Source organism: Hyla sarda, chromosome 3 (assembly GCF_029499605.1).
Source record: "Hyla sarda isolate aHylSar1 chromosome 3, aHylSar1.hap1, whole genome shotgun sequence".
Lineage (NCBI taxonomy): Eukaryota > Metazoa > Chordata > Amphibia > Anura > Hylidae > Hyla > Hyla sarda.
This window is the reverse complement of record NC_079191.1, coordinates 80,506,860-80,528,344: the sequence shown is the minus strand read 5'-3', so window position 1 is coordinate 80,528,344 and position 21,485 is coordinate 80,506,860. Positions and strand designations below refer to the sequence as shown.

At 43.4% G+C, this 21,485-nt stretch overlaps 1 protein-coding gene across 1 annotated transcript in view; it reads left to right on the top strand.

Moving 5' to 3' along the window:
- Window positions 1-7,123: 7,123 nt before the first annotated feature.
- EPHB1 (EPH receptor B1) overlaps window positions 7,124-21,485 on the top strand; it is a 324,736-nt gene continuing 310,374 nt past the window's right edge. Inside the window, exons 1-3 of the mRNA XM_056564388.1 lie at window positions 7,124-7,265; window positions 7,708-7,795; window positions 8,401-8,479. Coding sequence (XP_056420363.1) covers window positions 7,742-7,795; window positions 8,401-8,479 — 133 coding nt within the window. The 5' untranslated portion in view covers window positions 7,124-7,265; window positions 7,708-7,741. The remainder of the gene's footprint in view (window positions 7,266-7,707; window positions 7,796-8,400; window positions 8,480-21,485) is intronic.

The following is a 21,485-nucleotide window of genomic DNA, read 5'->3' as shown; positions in this document are numbered from 1 at the left end:
GGGATCGCGGTTGTCTAAGACACCCACGATCCCCCTGAAACGATAGGAGTTGGGTGGCAGGGGTGCCACCCCTCCTATCCCTGCTATTGGTGGTCTAGACGCGACCACCAATAGCAGATCGGGGGCGTGGGGCTTTACTTTCGTTTTCCCCGTCCTGCCCACCCACAATAGGCAGGCCAGAACGGGGAAAACGAAGAGGACCGGGCGCCGACGTCCACTTACCCGTCCGAAGGCTGCGGAGCGAAGGTGATCGGCGGGCGGCGACGGAGATCTGCGGGCAGCATGCGGCAGAAGAGGACAGCTCCCTGGATGCGACGGAAACCGGTAAGCTGTTTGATGTGTGGGCATGCTGGGATTTGTAGTTTTGCAACAGCTGGAGGTCTACAGTTTAGAGACCACTGCACAGTGATCTCTATACTGCCCTGTAGATCTTGCAAAACTACAACTCCTAGCATGCCCACACAGCTGTTTGCTGTCTGGGCATGCTGGGAGTTGTAGTTTTGCAACATCTGGAGGTCCACAGTTTGGAGATCACTGTTCAGTGGTCTCTAAATTGTAGCACTCCAGATGTTGCAAAACTGCAAATCCCAGCATGCGCAAACAGCTGTCTCGGCATGCTGGGAGTTGTAGTTGCATACCTCCAGCTGTTGCATAACTACATCTCCCAGCATGCCCTTCTGTGATCAGTACATGCTGGGAGTTGTAGTTTTGCAACAGCTGGAGGCACACTGGTTGGAAAATACTGAGTTAGGTGACAGAACCTAACTGAAGGTTTTCCAACCAGTGTGCCTCCAGCTGTTGCAAAACTACAACTGCCAGCATGCACGGTCTGTCAGTACATGCTGGGAGTTGTAGTTTTGAAACTGCTGGAGGTTTGCCCCCCATGTGAACGTACAGAGTACATTTACACAGGCAGGTTTACAGTAAGTTTCCTGCTTCAAGTATTAGCTGCGGCAGATTTTTCGCCTCAGCGCAAATTCCTAGCGGGAAACTCACCGTAACCCGCCAGTGTGAATGTACCCTAAAAACACTACACTAACACATAATAAAGAGTAAAACACTACATATACACCCCCTTACACTGTCCACCCCAATAAAAATGAAAAACATATTGTACGGCAGTGTTTCCAAAACGGAGCCTCCAGCTGTTGCAAAACAACAACTCCACGCATTTCTGGACAGCCACTGACTGTCCAGGCATGCTGGGAGTTTAGCAACAGCTGGAGGCACCCTGTTTGGGAATCACTGGCGTAGAATACCCCTATGTCCACCCCTATGCAATCCCTAATTTAGTCCTCAAATGCGCATGGTGCTCTCTCACTTCGGAGCCCTGTCGTATTTTACGCCCTATTGGCGTAATTTTTCATTTTCACGGACCACTGTTCCAAAATCACACCTGTGGGGCGTAAATGCTCACTGTACCCCTTGTTACATTCCGTGAGGGGTGTAGTTTCCAAAATGGGGTCACATGTGGGTATTTATTTTTTTCTGTTTATGTCAGAACTGCTGTAAAATCAGCCACCCCTGTGCAAATCACCAATTTAGGCCTCAAATGTACATAGTGCGCTCTCACTCCTGAGCCTTGTTGTGCGTCCGCAGAGCATTTTACGCCCACATCTGGAGTATTTCCGTACTAGGGAGAAATTGCACTACAAATTTTGGTGGGCTTTTTCTCCTTTTACCCCTTATGAAAAGGAAAAGTTGGGGTCTACACCAGCCTGTTAGTGTAAAAAAAAAAATGTTTTACACTAACATGCTGGTGATGCCCTTTACTTTTTATTTTCACAAGAGGTAAGAAAAAAAAGACCCCCAAAATTTGTAACGCAATTTCTCCTGAGTACGGAAATACCCCAGATGTGGGCGTAAAATGCTCTGCGGGCGCACAACAAGGCTCAGGATTGAGAGTGCACTATGTACATTTGAGGCCTAAATTGGTGATTTGCACAGGGGTGGCTGATTTTACAGCGGTTTTGACATAAACGCAAAAAAATAAATACCCACATGTGACGCCATTTTGGAAACTACACCCCTCACGGAATGTAACAAGGGGTACAGTGAGCATTTACGCCGCACAGGTGTCTGACAGATTTTTGGAACAGTGATCCGTGAAAATGAAAAATGTAATTTTTTTGGTATTTCCATACTCAGAAGAAATGGGGTTACAAATTTTGGGGGGCATTTCTCCTATTACCCCTTGTAAAAAGAAAAGTAAAATTTGGGGAAAAACCAGCATTTTAGTGAAAACATTTTTTTTTTAATTTACACATCCAACTTTAACAAAAAGTTGTCAAACACCTGCAGGGTGTTAAGGCTCACCGTACCCCTTGTTACGTTCCTTGAGGGGTGTTGTTTCCATAATAGTGTGCAATGTGGGGGGGGGGTTGCTATCCTGTCACCATAGGGGCTTCCCCCAAAAACCATTTCAGAAAAACTTACTCTCCAAAATCCCATTGTTGCTCCTTCCCTTCTGAGCCCTCTAGTGCACTCGCCGAACACTTGACATACACATATGAGGTATTTTCTTACTCGAGAGAAATTGGGTTACAAATTTTGAGAGGATTTTTTTTCCTTTCACCCCTTGTAAAAATTCAAAAGCTGGGTCTACAAGAACATGCGAGTGTAACAAATGAAGATTTTGAATTTTCTCCTTCACTTTGCTGCTATTCCTGTGAAACACCAAAAGGGTTAACGCACTTACTGAATGTCATTTTGAATACTTTTAGGGGTGCAGTTTTTATAATGGGGTCATTTATGGGGTATTTATAATATGAAGACCCTTCAAATTCACTTCAAAACTGAACTGGTCCCTGAAAAATTCCGATTTTGAAAATATTGCGAAAAATTGGAAAATTGCTGCTGAACTTTGAAGCCCTCTGATGTCTTCCAAAAGTAAAAACATGTTAACTTTATGATGCAAATATAAAGTAGACATATTGTATATGTGAATAAAAATATAATTTATTTGGAATGTCTATTTTCCTTACAAGCAGAGAGCTTCAAAGTGAGAAAAATGCAAAATTTACAAATTTTTCATCAAATTTTAGAATTTCGAAGTATCGACAAAAATTTACCACTAACATAAAATAGAATATGTCACGAAAAAACAAACTCGGAATCAGAAAGAAAATTAAAAGCATCCCAGAGTTATTAATGCTTAAAGTGACAGTGGTCAGATTTGCAAAAAATGCTCCCGTCCTTAGGGTCATAATGGGCTTCGTCCCCAAGGGGTTAAATACACACTATTATTAAATATATACACATATAAACACTAGAGAATAAGAGTAGAAGGAGGCTACTAGGGGCTGTCCCACCTGGGGGACCCTACCTGAACGTAGTAACTCTGACTTTGGGGACCACCACACTAGGTACGGTATACAGTACAGTACCAGGACACCACACATGCTCAGACTATCATCATTTTTCAGCACATTTTCCACATGTTCCCTACCCTAAGTGCCCCAAATAATGCCCCACTTGGTGCACTGCATAGTATGAGGGAGTAGTTAAGTGTGTTGGGGGAAAGGGAAGGGGGATTGCGTGGGGGTAGGTAGGTAATTTCCCAGGAAGTGCCCCCAGTAGTTAGGAAATCACCCTATAAGGTAGAACCCATGCTCAAGTAGGTCAATAATGCCCCTAGTATGTAATGCCCTCAGTAATGTTCCCAAGTAGGTAATGTCCCCAGTAGGTAAGTAGTAGGTAATGCACCCAGATAGGTTGTAGTTAATGTCCCCAGTAAATATGTAGTAGGTAATGGCCCCAGTAGGTAGTAGGTAATTCCCCCATATAGGTAATTCCCCCAGTAGATAGTGAACTTTGGGTAGGTAATTCCCCCAGTAGATAGTGCTCCTCAGGTAGGTAATGTCCTTAGTAGGCAGTACCATTAGTAGGTAGTGCCCCCAGTAAATAGTGCCCCCAGGTATGTCATGCCACTAATAGGTTGTTCCCCTAGGTAGGTAATTCCAACAGGTAGGTAGTGCCCCCAGTAGATAGTAGCCTGTAGTTGGAATCCCTGTGTTTATTTTAAAGGGCCTGCAGCCCCTCCTGGCGTCTAAGTGAGTAGGGACACAGGGGGGTAAGGGGCTGGCGGTGAGATAGATAGATGGATAGAAAGTTAAATATGAGATTAGATATGAGAAAGATAGATAGATAGATAGATAGATAGATAGACAGACAGATAGGTGATGTCCCAGCACCAAAGGCTGTCCTGTGGCTTCGGACTTCCTCAGGCAGACCTGCAGCACAGGTGTTGGGCCCACTGAGATAATTATTATTGTGTTTATTATTTCCCAGCACTTTGCCAAGAGTTAATATATTTTATAGTTATCATGTTATTTCTATCTATGTTATTTATATGTGTTATTGTACCTTTAAGAGAGGAGCAGTACACCCCATGTGATCCTGCCTGCCAATGGGAATCCCTAGATTCTTGTCCATATATAGCGTTGTGGGGGAGGAGTCACCCCAGTCCAGTTAAACCTAGAGCTGAGAGCAGAGCACAAGTGCAGTAAAGGTGTGAGGTGTGTGGAGAAGCTCCGAGGATAGGCCCAGAACAAATCTCATCTCATCTGGTCATTCTGCAAGGATCACCTTCATGGTGGAAATTCATGTCCTGGCTGAGAAAGCTACAGGACCTTGACAGAATCCTAGCTACAAGGATCAATCTTCAATTCTCTCAAGTCAGTATCAATTTATTGGGTGAAAGCACCACAAGTCCCAGCAAGGCAACAAGGCTCCCAAGGGGCATCCTCTCACTCCGCACCATACTGTCTGTGTAATACCATCTGCACCCTGCTCAGTAAAGACAGTTATCCGTAACCTGACATCAGTGTGTTCCTTTACTCCCAGTGTCTGGCCCAGGAGAAGCTGGTTCCTCGGACCGTGTATAGGATAACAGTGCCCTGGCGTCACAAAGCGATAAGGTATTTTCCCTACACCACCCGTGGTACCACAGATAGATGGGAGTTGTAGTTTTGAAAACAGCTGGAGGTATTCTGGTTGGAAAACACTGCCCCTGTGTACCTGGATCCTAGGAACAGATGGGGAAGCTCTTCATTTGAACACCTCTAGTGCAGAGCGGCAAATGGATGCCTGAGCTCAGGGGACGGAGCTGAGGGCTATCAGGGCGGAGTTATGGGAGGTCGCTGGTGGGGCTACAGGTCGGGGAATATAGGATAGGAGGCATGGCAGTGACACTGCTGCTGGTCACTGATTTAAAGTGGCCACGGTTCCTGTTGCCTGTTCAGCAGCTCGGCAGTGGCCCCTTTAGAACAGTGATCCGCTGTGGCTGCTGAGTAGCCCTGGGCCCTGTCTCTAAAAATATTTTTAGTATAAAGATATCGGCAGGCTGGTTAAAATACCGTCTGTGACAGTAAAATACCGGCCAGGTGGCAACCTTACACCTTAGTCACTGTGAGCAGGTCCTGTGGGATTAGGATGACACAGAACCTGAAAGAAATGTAAACCAGCGTAGGGTTTCCACCGGGTCGGTATTTTACTGGCACAGACGGTATTTTGGTCACCCTGACGGTATTTTTATATTTAAAATACTGGCAATGCAATGACCGGTATTTATCCAACCAATCCTCCAACTCCCGGAATGTTGCACCATAACCTATACCAGTGCTTCCCAACCAGAGCACCTCCAGCTGTTGCAAAACCATAACTCCCAGCACGACCGGACAGCCAACGGCTGTCCAGGCATGCTGGGAGTTATAGTTTTGCAACTGGTTGGGAAACACTGACCTAAACTATATACTACTATATAGTCCAACATGCTGGGAGTTGTAGTTTTGCAAAAGCTGGAGGCACCCTTGGTTTGGAAACACTTCCCTATACTATATACTACTATACAGTCCAACATGCCGGGAGCTGTATGTATGTGTTCTGTCTTTGTTTTTGTTTTAATGGTACAATTAAAAACTACAGATTGGGACACAAAGAAATAAAATAAATTAGCCCTCATACAGGCCCGTATAAGGAGAAAAAAAGTTATAGGGGTCAGAATAGGACAAAATTATCCCCCGCATATGTGTATCCTGTGATGTTACGCATATATAATTAATTATGCAAATTAGCATGGCCAGCATTTTTTTGCAAGAAAGATGGCAACCCTAGGCCAGAGCGTGGTGGGGCAGTTGTGGGGACTGGAGAAGGTGAGTATAGTAGTACAGTATGTTTATTTATAACCCCTGTATGTTTTCTTTTCCTGGACAACCCCTTGGCTGTATAAATCAATAAAAATCTGTGACATCTACTTGAAACAGCATGGATGTTTTAATTTCAAGTTCAAAAAATAAATAAATAAGCGAATAAACTGTATCAGGGATATGGGGGGAGATTTATCAAAACCTGTGCAGAGGAAAAGTTGCCCAGTTGCCCACAGCAACCAATCAGATCGCTTCTTTCATTTTTAACAAGGCCTCTGCAAAATGAAAGAAGCAATCTGATTGGTTGCTATGGGCAACTGAGCCACTTTTCCTCTCACATGTTTTGATAAATCTCCCCATGGTGTCCATTTTAGGACTTCGTCAGGTGAAACGGCGTCCCACCTCCTCCCTCGGGCCAATCTCTGTCAGGCATCAGCCGCAACTCCCTCCTTTGTAATCCTAAAGTCTCTCATCCGAAACAGACGAAAAACTTTCCTGCCATGTAGCAGAGCCAAGTCAGTGTCGTCTCTCTGCTATACGGGTTCTGTTGTACATGCTATTCAATGTCAGCTCTGCTATACAGACTCTGTAGAACATGTAGGGGGAGATTTACTAAAACCTGTGCAGAGGAAAACTTGCCCAGTTGCCCATAGCAACCAACCAGATCGCTTCTTTCATTTTGCAGAGGCCTTGTTAAAAATGAAAAAAGCGATCTGATTGGTTGCTATGGGCAACTGGGCAACTTTTCCCCTGGACAGGTTTTGATAAATCTCCCCAGTAGTGTCTGTAGTACACGTGCAAGTTTCACAGTTTCGACTCTGCTATACATGCTGTGCAGCGTCGGCTCTGCTATGCGGCAGGAAGTTTCGTCTGAGGGAGAATCGTCTGAGGGATGACGGCATTTTGGACGATGGAGTTTCAGATGAGGGAGGATGGAGTTGTGGCTGAAGGAGGACGGCGATTGGTCTGATGGAGGAGGCGGGACGCCGTTTCACCTGACGGAGATACGGCTGACGACTAACAGCGATTGATCCGAGGGAGGAGGCGGGACGCCGTTTCACCTGATGAAGGACGGAGTTACGTCTGACGATGTCCTAAAATGGACACTGTACAGGGATGGTAAGGTGTCCGGGTGGTGTGCGGGCTCAAGTGTGTCCTTCATATAAGGATATACTGGCTAATGTCTCAATTTTACATCAGTTTTGAGGGTTACCTAATGTCATTGTTTATATTAACCACAGCAGTGAAACCACATTGTGATCCACAGGTGCAGGTCCTCCACTCCAACATAGGTTCACAACTGCACTTGGGGTTGAGCACCTTGTATCACCTGAGATCATGTCAATGTAATTGTAAGGTGTCCATGTTGTCTGATCCTTATAGCCTGAAGGCAATAGCGATTCTCGGCCCCCATTAGCTAGTAGCCTAGACATAGGTGGGTGTTTTCTGAGCTAGAATTTATTTGCTCCCTTTCTCACAAAAAGTCCAGAAATGGATAAAAACATGTTTTTAAAAACATGTTTTTAAAAACATCTTTTCCCTATTTTTTCCTCTTCGCCTGCACTTTTGCTGCAGTAATCACTTTCGGCCATTAGATGGCAGTGTCGCACAGACAAGCCAAGTGCTGCTGGTTCTTTCTACAGGTCAATGTAAGTAATTTTCTTTCAACAATAGCAGAGAAAGGAGGGTCTCCTATTGATTGCAGAAGGGGGGTGCCTGTTCCTTGTGCTCCTGGATTGGTTGGGAGGTGTGAGGGGTGTGTAGAATTCAGACAGGATGAAAAAGGAGGGGGGATTTGGAAGAGGGGAATTGTGTGAGTGGGGGGTGATCACCCCCCCTCTTCAGTCTCAGTGCCTGTGCTCCTTCAGTGAACACTTTACTACTGCTTGCAATGTGAACCTGGGATAGCCTCATCACAATACCCCCACCACCAACATGCACACACACATGCACTCCCATCCATGCACACTTCCCCTGCCTGGTGCACACTGATGATCCGCTGGCTGTCATGCATGCACACACATCTCTCCATCCAGTGCAGCAAAATGCATCTCCAACCTGGGACTTCAATGATGCTCCTCAGCAAGACAGCCGGACAATTCTATGCCAAATGAGGATTTAAAATTGCTGTGAGAAAGGGGGGGAGGGAGGACAACCCTGAAGATTTTGGATTGCTGCGTAATTGTCCTTACTATGTTTCCTCAGTTCTATTATTAACGTTTTACGTTTTTTTTTGTTATTTTTTGGTCTAAAGTCGCCCTCCTTCCATCCCACCATGGAACTTAACTGGATGCTGCTGTTATCTCTGGTTTGGCAAGTTCAAGCTGTGGAAGGTAAGCCCAAGGCTGATTTACGGACACGTGCACTGAAAGGGTTAAGCGGTTTCTGGATTATTTTTTAAAGGGGGGGGGGTTCTCTATTTGTCACCTGCGGGCCTCGGCTTTTGTATCGTATTCTCAATTTATATATCGATATATGGTAAGGCTGGAGGGAAGAGTCACGTCTGCGGTAGCAGGTGATGCCACCAGCTTAGCGCACAGGTGTAGAGTGCAAGCTCTTCAGCCCAGGGAAGGTTTAGCACAGTGTTTTCCAACCAGGGTGCCCCCCCAGCTGTTGCAAAACTACAACTCCCAGCATGCCCGGACAGCCGTTGGCTGTCCGGGCATGCTGGGAGTTGTAGTTTTGCAACAGCTGGAGGCACCCCGGTTGGGAAACACTGGTTTAGCAAGATGCGGAGTGTTGCCTTGAATACAAAGTTATTGTTTTGTAATAACGTTGCGGACGTGTTTACATGTCTCGGGATGGGAAGCACCTGTTATGGGGAAGCAACAAGGTACTTAAGTTTTTTTTGGTGCTGAGGAGACAATGCAGATTAGTAATCCCAGCGCCTGGGCTCATTACAGGATTATTATTAGTTTCCTGATCCATGTTCGGGCGGAACAGATGGAGTGCTACAGACACCGGCTGCTTTCTTTAATAAAAATAAATGTTCTGTTTCACAGCTGCAAATATAACAGAATATAATCAGGAGACGGTGGGAACTCTCCGAGGTGGTCTGCTACTTTTCTAACATGGTGAAGACGATCCGTCCATTAAATAGATGGGGGCAAAATACAAAAAATAAGGTGCAAATGGGCCATTTAATGTCAGCGGGTGAGAAGATGGATGGCTCCTTCTGTTACTGCTGAATCAATGTGGTCTTTCTGGCCGGTGGAGAGCGGATTGACTGATAGATTTTCGGTGTGTGTCCTACAGATGGTTATAGATTCTCACTTTCCGTAGAAGACGCCTCTGTGGGTACCAAGCTGGCATCCCCCCCCCCTTATATCGAAGCTCGGGTCCCTTTCCTCGCTTTCTACTTGGCTTTGCCAAAAAGAATGAAGCTGCATTGCGGTGCTGATATAGTTTAAAAGCAGCGTAGGGTGATGGGGAGATGGCAGGACACACACCGGGAGGCTGGCACTGTGTCTGGCATGGCATGACCAGGGAGGGGTGGGGGATGTGTGCTGCTACCCTAGAGTTGGTGGTGGCACTGCGTCTATGCCAACCTCCCCAGCTGGTACCCTCCTAACCTAAGACACCCTCTTCTTTTTCTCAAATCTTTCCATTTTAACCCTTTCCACCTACCACCCCTATTTCTATATCTCTCACCTTCCATTCTAGGAGACGCTGCATGTCCGTTACTGTGTCTAGCAGTCCTCGCCTATAGTCTTTCTCACTTTCCGTGTTTTATAATCTCTTCTCTTTTCCATATATTTACACCCCCCCCCCCCATATTCACATACACAATTTCTCGTTTTGATTTTAACCTTATTTGACCCAATATCAGTTCTTCCTATCTCTTTGCTCATCTTTTACCATAGGCACCTGCTATTTTAGTGTTTCCCTACCAGGGTGCCTCCAGCTGTTGCAAAACTACAACTCCCGGGCATGCTGAGAGTTGTAGTTTTGCAACAGCTGGAGGCACCCTGGTAGGGAAACACTATTCTAAAGATCTGCTTCGGGTACATTCACACCAAGGATTGTGCGTACTTTAACAGTGTATGAGTTAAAACCGTAGGCTTTATACCATTTCCATTGGTTACAATACTCTTTAAAGCGGTATAAAGTAAATATACTGGGAGTTGTAATTCTGCAACAGCTGGAGGCACCCTGGTTGGGAAACACTATATAAAGACCTGCTTAGGGTGCTTTCACACCACAGTTTGTGCACGCTATAAAACCGTAGAGGCTAACACCATACGGTTTTATACCATTCCCATTGGTTAAAATACTATATAAACTGCTCAAAAAAATAAAGAACACTAAGATAACACATCCTAGATCTGAATGAATGAACTAATCGTATGAAATACTTTCGCCTTTACATAGTTGAATGTGCTGACAACAAAATCACACAAAAATTATCAATGGAAATCAAATTTATCAACCCATGGAGGTCTAGATATGGAGTCACACTCAAAAAGTGGAAAACCACACTACAGGCTGATCCAACTTTGATGTAATGTCCTTACAACAATTTAAATGAGTCTCAGTAGTGTATGTGGCCCCCACGTGCCCGTATGACCTCCCTACAACACCTGGGCATGCTCCTGATGAGGTGGTGGATGGTCTCCTGAGGGATGTCCTCCCAGACCTGGACTAAAGCATCCGCCAACTCCTGGACAGTCTGTGGTGCAATGTGGCGTTGGTGGATGGAGCATGACATGATGTCCCAGATGTGCTCAATCGGATTCAGGTCTGGGGAACGGGCGGGCCAGTCCATAGCATCAATGCCTTCCTCTTGCAGGAACTGCTGACACACTCCAGCCACATGAGGTCTAGCATTGTCTTGCATGAGGAGGAACCCAGGGCCAACCGCACCAGCATATGGTCTCACAAGGGGTCTGTTCTGGGATCTCATTAGGTCTCATCTCGGTATCTAATGGCAGTCAGGCTACCTTTGGCAAGCACATGGAGGGCTGTGCGGCCCCCAAAGAAATGCCAACCCACACCATTACGGACCCACCACCAAACTAGTCATGCTGGAGGGTGTTGCAGGCAGTAGAACGTTCTCCACGGCGTCACATCTGTCACATGTGCTCAGTATGAACCTGCTTTCATCTGTGAAGAGCACAGGGTGCCAGTGGCGAATTTGCCAATGTTGGTTTTCTCTGGCAAATACCAAATGTCCTGCATGGTGTTTGTCTGTAAGCACAACCCACACTTGTGGACATTGGGCCCTCATACCACCATCATTGAGTCTGTTTCTTACTATTTGAGTGGACACATGCACATTTGTGGCCTGCTGGAGGTCATTTTGCAGGGCTCTGGCAGTGCTCCTTTTGCTCCTCCTGGCTCCTCCTTGTTGCCCTCCTATGGCCTCCTCTACGTCTCCTGATGTACTGGCCTGTCCCCTGGTAGCGCCTCCATGCTCTGGCGACTACGCTGACAGACACAGCAAACCTTCTTGCCACAGCTCGCACTGATGTGCCATCCTGGATGAGCTGCACTACCTGAGCCGCTTGTGTGGGTTGTAGACTCCGTCTCATGCTATCACTAGAGTGAAAGCATCGCCAGCATTCAAAAGTGACAAAACATCAGCCAGGAAGCATAGGAACTGAGAAGTGGTCTGTGGTCACCACCTGCAGAACCACTCCTTTATTGGGGGTGTCTTGCTAATTGCCTATAATTTCCACCTGTTGTCTGTTCCATTTGTACAACAGCATGTGAAATTGATTGTCAATCAGTGTTGCTTCCTGAGTGGACAGTGTAATTTCACAGAAGTGTCATTGACTTGGAGTTACATTGTGGTGTTTAAGTGTTCCCTTACTTTTTTGAGCAGTGTATAAAACCATTTAAGGTAAAGATGCTGGGAGTTGTAGTTATGCATCCCTGGTTGGCAAACACTGTGCTATTCTATGGTAGCCTGTGGTCCAGGAATCCTCTTGGTGGTCATGGCTTCAGTCTGTACACGTTTAACATAATACGTGGCACCGTATTACAATGGCACACACATTACCATAAGAGAAGCCCTGGAGTTTGCCATTGCTTCCCACCATACGTGGCTTTTTTGAGACACAATAAACATGCAACAATAATGAATGTGAACAGGTCTGCGCGGCTCTGGGATTTCGCTCTAGCTGGGGATTTCTTTTCGATTCCTTTCTATATGTATATGCTTTATGGATGACATGCCTTCCAGGGATTTTGCTTTATATTATATGATCACAAACACCAGAACGCGGTTGATGCATGCCCGTGGGTGATAGAGCACTGAACCGTGCCCTCCCGAACAGCTGGAGAGCGCTGGCAGGTTATTAATTATGCCCAACCCATAAACATTTCGAGGTAAAATCTATGGGGATGGACGGGATCTGACAATCAAGGGGGGAGCACGCACCAACGTTACCATTTTAATTATCATTCCATTAAAATACATTTCCAGATGAAGCTTCGCAGGCAAAACTCCCAATAGATTTGGAATTTTAAAATCTTTATATAGAATTAATGTAGACTAATAGGATGGGATCCAGTGGGATAGATCAGAGTATGATCAATCGGCTGACCAAATCCTTCCTTCTCAAACTTCAAATCCTTCCAAACCAGTGCGTCTCCAGCTGTTGCAAAACTACAACTCCCAGCATGCCCGGACAACTGAAGGCAGTCCGGGCATGCTAGGAGTTGTATTTTTACAACAGACTGAGACACACTGGCTGATTACAGTGCACCCTTTAATTGTTGGATAGATGGGGTTGTGAGCTGAGAATGATAGGAGTTGTTATGTGCAGTCTTTCCAAACCAGGGTGCCTCCAGCTGTTGTAAAACTACAACTCCCAGCATGCCCAGACAGCCTTTCGCTATCCGGGCATGCTGGGAATTTTAGTTTTTCAACAGCTGGAGGTGCTATCATTGAGAAACACTGATCTATTATGTTGTACAACTCTATTGCATTTTACAAAACTACAACTACCAGCATGCTTGGGCAGCCTTAGAACTATAGGGCTGTGGTAATGGACTTTATTTTTAGACCTGGGTACCAATATGGCTAGGTCAGTGTTTCCAAACCAGTGTGCCTCCGGCTGTTGCAAATATACAGCTCCCAGCATGTCCAGACAGCTTTTAATTGGGGAAACACTGGCCTATCATGTTCTACAACCCTATTGCGTTCTACAAAACTACAACTCCCAGCATGCCATAGAACTATAATATATAGGACTATGGTAATATAGGACTTTAGTATACTGGATTTCTAGACCTCTAGTACCAATAAGGCTAGGGCAGTGTTTCCCAACCAGTGTGCCTCCAGCTCTTGCAAAATTACAACTCCCAGCATGTCCGGACAGCCTTTGGCTGTCCGGGCATGCTGGGAGGTGTAATTTTTGCAACACCTGGAGGCACACTGGTTAAGAAACAGCCGATGGTGCATTAAAGTTCTATTGAACTGACGCATAAATGGGCACATACCCTTTAAGCACCTGCAGTGGTCTTAGCAGAAAGTGTAGGCAATGTACGTTTCTTATTCTTTTGGATTAGTCGATACTAAAAAGTCATATATAGGGATGACGGGTAAGGCCTGTGCACGCACCATGTCATCTTCTGTCTGTGCGGGGTGACATTTGGTCTGAAACAGTGCGACAATTTGTACCAGATACAGTGGCCGGCATTTATCTTTGTAGGTGTAAGTGAAGCATTTATCATTGTACGTGTAGTAACTCGACAGCTCCACTCTCCCGCACCTGCGCTCGGACGGGCCAGCAGCGCACCTGGCCGAATGGAAACGACAGGTAATAATGGAAATGTCCAGCGCTTTAGGATGCAAAAATTCTTCAACTTAATAAAGCCGAAGAATTTTTGCATCCTAAAGCGCTGGACATTTCCATTATTACCTGTCATTTATCATTGTAGGTGTAAGTGAAGCATTTATCATTGTAGGTGTAAGTGAAGCATTTATCATTGTAGGTGTAAGTGAAGCATTTATCATTGTAGGTGTGAGTGAAGCATTTATCATTGTAGGTGTAAGTGAAGTATTTATCATTGTAGGTGTAAGTGAAGCATTTATCATTGTAGGTGTAAGTGAAGCATTTTTCTACACTTTTATTTTGTGTGCTGGTAATGTGTAGGAGCAACAAATTTATTAAGTTTATTAAATCATTTGATACATTTTGTGCAGGTCACATTTTCTGAAATTTCTCTCTTCACATACACCAAAAAGCTAAGCTAAATGTGGGCTGGTGTAGTTTAGAGACTTTACAGTGGCTTTGCGCCTTTTTTGCGCCTTTTCACAAAAAGGCGCAGTTGATAAAACCCTTCCATATCGTGTGTATTGCCAAAATCAGTGGGTTGCAACTCAAAATCCGCAGAAATGTGTAAACCAGAGAGCGCAAATAAACCCTGCTTGCGCCTTTTTTGCGCCTTTTCTAGACACAAAAAAAAACCAGTCTAAAGACAATGATAAATGTCGGCCTGTATGTCCATTGAGAAAAAGAGCAGGCTAGTAAATTTTACACGCGTCATCTGTAGATGTAGGCGCAGAAGATCGCGCTGTGACGCTATCCATCCGATGGCGAGATCCGACAATGTTGCCAGCCCCTGCGCCTTCTCTGCTTTTTTTTTTTCTCTGCGCCTCCATCCAATTCTGAACAGCTGCGCAAAGCACAGAACCGTCTTCTAAATACAGGAGTAAGGCTCGCACGAACGGAAGAGCTGTGTCTCCCAGCAGAATGCACGGACAGATTGCACGGAGCGGGGAGGCTCAGAGACAGAGAGAGAGAGAGAGAGAGGGAGCGTAGAATGGATGTGATAAATGATCGCACCATCTATCTCGCTGCTAAAACACACTCTCAGGCTTATAGCATATTCCCAACCATTCAGTGCCAGCCGAGTGGAAAGGGTTGGGCAAGGGGCAGGCGGCTTGTAGCATGGCCTCCAGTTGTGTTTATATGAGTGTTTCCCAACCAGGGTGCCTCCAGCTATTGCCAAACTACAACTCCCAGCATGCTCGGACAGCCTTCAGCTGTCCGAGCATGCTGGGAGTTGTAGTTTAGCAACAGCTCGATGCACCCTGGTTGTAAAACACTCATATAAAAACCTACTTCGGGATTGTTTATACCATATACCGTACAGTTTAATACTGTTCTCATTGATTACAATACGATAAAAAGCGCTTTACGGTAGGGTCCCACCTGCCGTATTTTGCTGCGCATTTGTTGCTGCACACTTTCCTACCCATTGAAGTTTACAGGTAGCAAAATGCGCAGCTGATTTCTCTAGGAAAATACACACCAGCAAATATGCACCAAAATACGCACACATGTGACCCTACTCTTAGGCCAATATGGGGGAGATTTCTCGAAACTCTGTTTAGAGGAAAAGTCGACCAGTTTCCCATAGCAACCAATCAGATTGCTTCTTTCATTTTTAAACCCTTAGGGACTCGGACAATTTTCACCTTAAGGACTCAGCGCATTTTAGTTTTCTTCCTCCTTCCCTTCTAAAAATCATAACACTTTCAATTTTGCACCTACAGATCCGTATAAGGGCTCGTTTTTTTGCGGCACCAATTGTACTTTGTAATGACATCACTTATTTTATAATATAACCTGCGGTGAAACCGAAAAAAAAATTATTTGTAGGGTGAAATAAAAAAAAAATGCCATTTAGTAACTTTTGGGGGCCCCCATTTCTACGCAGTGCACTTTTATCTTATCTTTATTCTGTAGGTCCATATGGTTACAAGGATACCCAATTTATATAAGTTTTATTTTATTTTAATATTTAAAAAAATTATAAACTACATGCACCAAAATAAGTATGTTTAAAATTGGCATTTTCTGACCCCTATAACTTTTTTCATTTTTCTGTGTACTGGGTGGTATGAGGGCTCATATATATGTAGTTTTTATCGGTACCATTTTTGTTTTGATGGGACTTTTTGATCGCTTTTTATTATTTTTATGGTATATGAAGTGACCAAAAATGCACAATTTTGGACTTTGGTATTTTTTACGTGTACGCCATTAACTGTGCAGTTTAGCTAACCTAATATTTTAATAGTTCGGACATTTACATGCGCGGCTGTACCACATATGATTATTTTTATTCTTTATTACATTATTTTATTTTAAAAAAATGGGAAAAGGGGGGTGATTTAAACTTTTTAATAGGGAAGGGGTTAATTAACTTTTATTACATTTCTTTTACACTTTTTTTTTTTAGCCCCCATAGGTGGCTAAAACATGCAATCTTCTGATTGCATACACTGATCAGTGTTATGCCATTGTAAAGCATTGATCAGTGTAACCAGCTCTCTGCTGCTCTAGCCTGCTGCAGGCATGGAGCAGTAGATCGCCGATCGGACAACGGAGAGGCAGATGAGGACACTCCTGTTGTCCAGTAAGCTGATCGGGACATCACGATTTTGTCGCGATAGTCCTGATCAGCTCTGCTGAGCTGCCGTGATTCTTTTACTTTCACTTTAGACGCCACAATCAACTTTGATTGCGGCATCTAAAGGGTTAATGCCGAGCATCGGCCCGATCATCCGTGCCCGGCATTAGCCGTGGGTCCTGGCTGCCCATAGCAACCAGGACCCACAGGGTTTAACACGTTCTCCGCTGGTGAGAACGGTTTAAACCTGTTAAACTGGACCAGGGCGTACAGGTATGCTCTGAGTCCTTAAGGATTGGGGATGCAGGGCTCATCCCCAAGAAGTTAACAAAGCTTCTGCAAAATGAAAGATGGAGCCGATTGGTTGCTATGGGCAACTGGGCAACTTTTCCTCTGTACAGGTTTTGATAAATCTCCCCCTATATGATTTTGGAACAGTAGCCAAAATCATGGTAGGACCCATTTTCTTTCCTTTTTTTTTTTTGTTAGGCAAAAAAAATAAAAAAATAAAATTGCAACTGGGCCATACCGTACAAAACCGGATTTACTTTTTTTAATACGGTTGCTTGATGCCGGCCTATAGAAATAACGGTTCTGTGTGATCTTGGAGTATAAAGGTAGGGTCACACATAACGTTTAGACAGAGTATTTCATGCTGCACAAAATTAGGAAATGAGCTGCGTATTCTCCTATAAGCAGGCACACAGGGCTACCCAGCGGCAGCCCTGTGTGCACAGTGAGGGTTGGAGGCAGGGGCATGTTGATGCACTGGCCCCGCCTCCAAACCTCAATGCGCACACTGGGAAGCTCCATGTGTCTGCTTATAGGAGAGTATGCAGGTTATTTGCCACAGTGCAGCATGAAATACACTGGGTATACGCAACGTGGGACCCTACCCTAAGGGTGAATTTGCACATACAGTATCCTGCGCATATTTGAAGCTGCAGATTTGAAGCTGTGTTCAGTCATTTAGTTTCCATTGAACGTTGCAGCTTCAAATACTGTGCATCAAATATGCGCAGGATCCTGTACGTATGAATACACCCTAAAACCGCATATAATCGCCATATACATAAACCGCAGTTTGATACAGTTGCGGATTAGTCAACAAAAAACTGGGTCCTATCATTGTTTTGTCCACTGTTTCAAAACCATATATTTACCGTATACAGTTGTTTTTTTTGTTTTTTTTATAGTATTGTAGTCAATAAGAACTGTATAAAACTGTGTGTGTATGGAGTTTCATATGGTTCTAGCTCATACGGTGAATATTCCTAATCCGTATACACAAACCGTGGTGTGAATGCACCCTTAGATTATGCAGTATGAAACTTGTCGTAAAAAGTCACAAATTAAAAAAGTGCTATATACGAAAATATAAAAAATGCAAATCTACTGAGCTAGCAGATATGTCTCCATTCCACCACCACCTCTATTTCATGATGTCTTGTCCACAGCGACCAGTTGCTGCCCGTCGTGGTGACATGACATCTACAGCGACTTATCTGGTTTTCCAGCAGAACCACCAATACAACATGTCGTATGCCAAACAAATCTCACATCTGCTACATGAAGTATTACCATGATGTCTATGTGGGAGGAAGAGTTCCACCTTTTGGCTAAATCCTTAGGCTGTGTTCACACCTTCAGACTTTTCATTGTAATTATTAAATACAAAGCGGGGGATGGATTTAAAATAAAAAGAACTCTCAGTCTTTCCTTTATACGTGTCCTCCATTTAGGATCTGTTCCTGGCTTTGTATTCAGTAATTGCCATGAAAAACTTTAACGTGTGAACACAAACTTATATGTCTGTATTCTGGATCAATACATTGGAACAAACTATTCACTTATGCATTTTAGCTGCCGGTCTAGGATAAGGTGAGAGGCAATGGGATTCCGGGATGTGTAGGAGGCTTGAAATGTTTCTGTTTGGATATAAATAGTCAGAAGTCTAGAAACAAATATCTGTAGGATGCTTGACGTTCTATTGATCTCCTCATTGGCGATGTGTACTAGACCCAGGGTTCTACATCTGACATATGCGGCAGCTTCTCTACCCTATTGCCATCTGTGGTGCTGTAGATCAGTGCAGTCTGGAGAATCGATGGGTGGAGAATGTTTAATTATATATTGTACATAATGTTTGGTTCTATATACTCATTTGTTATACTCCATATTATAGGGTTTAATTGCATATCTATCTATCTCTCATTTTTGTATATTAATCTCATATCTATCTCTCTATCTCATATCTATCTATCTCATATCTATCTCCTATCTATCTATCTCCTATCTATCTATCTATCTATCTATCTCCTATCTATCTATCTATCTATCTATCTATCTATCTATCTATCTATCTATCTATCTATCTCATATCTATCTCCTATCTATCTATCTCATATCTATCTATCTATCTATCTATCTATCTCATATCTATCTATTTATCTCATATCTATCTATTTATCTCATATCTATCTATTTATCTCATATCTATCTATTTATCTCATATCTATCTATTTATCTCATATCTATCTATTTATCTCATATCTATCTATTTATCTCATATCTATCTATTTATCTCATATCTATCTATTTATCTCATATCTATCTATTTATCTCATATCTATCTATTTATCTCATATCTATCTATTTATCTCATATCTATCTATTTATCTCATATCTATCTATCTATCTCATATCTATCTCTCTATCTCATATCTATCTATCAATCTCATATCTATCTATCAATCTCATATCTATCTATCTCATATCTATCTATCTCATATCTATCTATCTCATATCTATCTATCTCATATCTATCTATTTATCTCATATCTATCTATCTCCTATCTATCTCCTATCTATATATCTATCTCATCTCATATCTATCTATCTCCTATCTATCTATCTCCTATCTATCTATCTCCTATCTATCTATCTATCTCATCTCATATCTATCTATCTCATATCTATCTATCTCATATCTATCTATCTATCCCGTATCTATCTATCCCGTATCTATCTATCCCGTATCTATCTATCCCATCATCTCTTTATCTTCTGTCACTCTCATACACCAATCATACATAAATAGGGTGACAACAAGATGGGGACCTAGATCCAGGAGTCTAATGCTGCCATATGCAGAAAGTCTTTAGCACTCCACCGTACCCCATAGATATTGTTTGTATATCATGTGTAAGAACCATCAGCATCTTATATCTATCTGAGATCACATAGAATAAATGTCAGTGTCCGAATGTCAGGGCCCTTTATGTCAGTGGTCTCCAAACTGATGACCTCCAGCAGTTGCAAAACTACAGCTCCCAGCATGCCCGGACAGCCAACGGCTGTCCGGGCATGCTGGGAGTTGTAGTTTTGCAACAGATGGCAGACCAAATTTTGGAGACCACTGGTTTACCTAATGGCTAATAGACCCCAACAAATGTGACATTTGGGGGGGGGGGGGGGGGGGAGCGGTATCAGGGATGATTGTGGCCCCACCATTATTTTCCAGTTTTGAATGGAAGTCCATAAAGATGATTTTAAACCATCATCATCTCTTAGTTTCCACCTGATATCCCACAGGATAAATGTGCTGCTCTCCCGCTACCATATGGTAAGAGACGTGAATGTTGACCCCTTCCCCCATACTGTGCATGATCAATGAGACGCCACTGATGTTGGTCTCCTCGCTTTCTGTGGTTGGAAAGCCATTAGGAGAACCTTCCTTACAATCGCTGTGCACTTGAAAGCCGGTGACTAACATCAAGTGGATACGTTTTCTTTAAGAGATTCCATGTACAATTTCTTGTTAGAGATACCAATATGTTTCTGTTATTAATTCCGATATTTTGAACCTTTATGCAAAGTTCTTTCCTGTATTACACTAACTAATGTATATTAGGCTGTTGGGGAAACTAATAATAATAATAATAATAATATTATTAATAATAATACATATTATTATTTTATTATTATTATTAATAATAATAATAATATTATGATTATTATTAATAATAATAATATTTATTTATATAATGCCAACAGATTTCGCAGCACTTAGGGTGCGTTCACACGGCCGTCTGTCCCCGTTTTTTTTATCCCCGTTTTGTTTCCTTTTTTGCAGGCTGTAAAAGGATTCAAAACGGTTTAAAAAAAATCCCATTCATGTCAATGGGATTTTTTTTACAATCCGTTTGCACCCGTCTGCACTCATTTTCGTTTTTTTTTTTGACGGCAGAAAAAACGGCACATGCAGTATTTTTTCTTCCGTCCAAAAAACGGAAGAAAAAAACGGATACAGTAAATTTATCATTGTAGTCTATGTAAAACGGATGAGCCTTTAATGTCATCCGTATGTAACTGTTTTTCAATCAGTTTTTTGATCCGTTTTTTACTTTTGAGCATATCGGATACAAACGGATAACATCCATTTGCATCCGTTATTGTCCATTTTTTTTTTTTTTTTTAAAGTCCGTTTTTTTATCTTTGATGGGAGAAGAACGGGACGTGTCTAGACGCCCGTGTGAACGCAGCACTTACAATTTTGGGGATACAAATAAAGACAAAATTGTAAATTCTGCCGCGGAAAATCTGCTGCGGACAGCTGAGAAGAGCCCGCCCACTTTCAAATACGCAGCGGAAAACCTGCTGAAAAATCTGCGCGTGTGAACGTACCCTATGGGAGTATTTTAAAACGGGTGGTCTTTTTTTTTTAATTTTTTAATTTTTTTTTACAAACATGCAAAAGCAGCCAAAAAAACTAAAAGAAAACTATACTTACCTCACTCAGTCCCCGTAGCCTCCGGTAACCGCCTGGTGCTGGGTGTCAATACGCCACATTACCGCTTAGCCAGTTACTGGTGGAACATGATGGCGGCCATTGATTGGCTGAGCTGTGATGTCACATATTGACACCCAGCACTAGGAAGTGAAGCACACCGGAGGCTATGAGGACCGGGT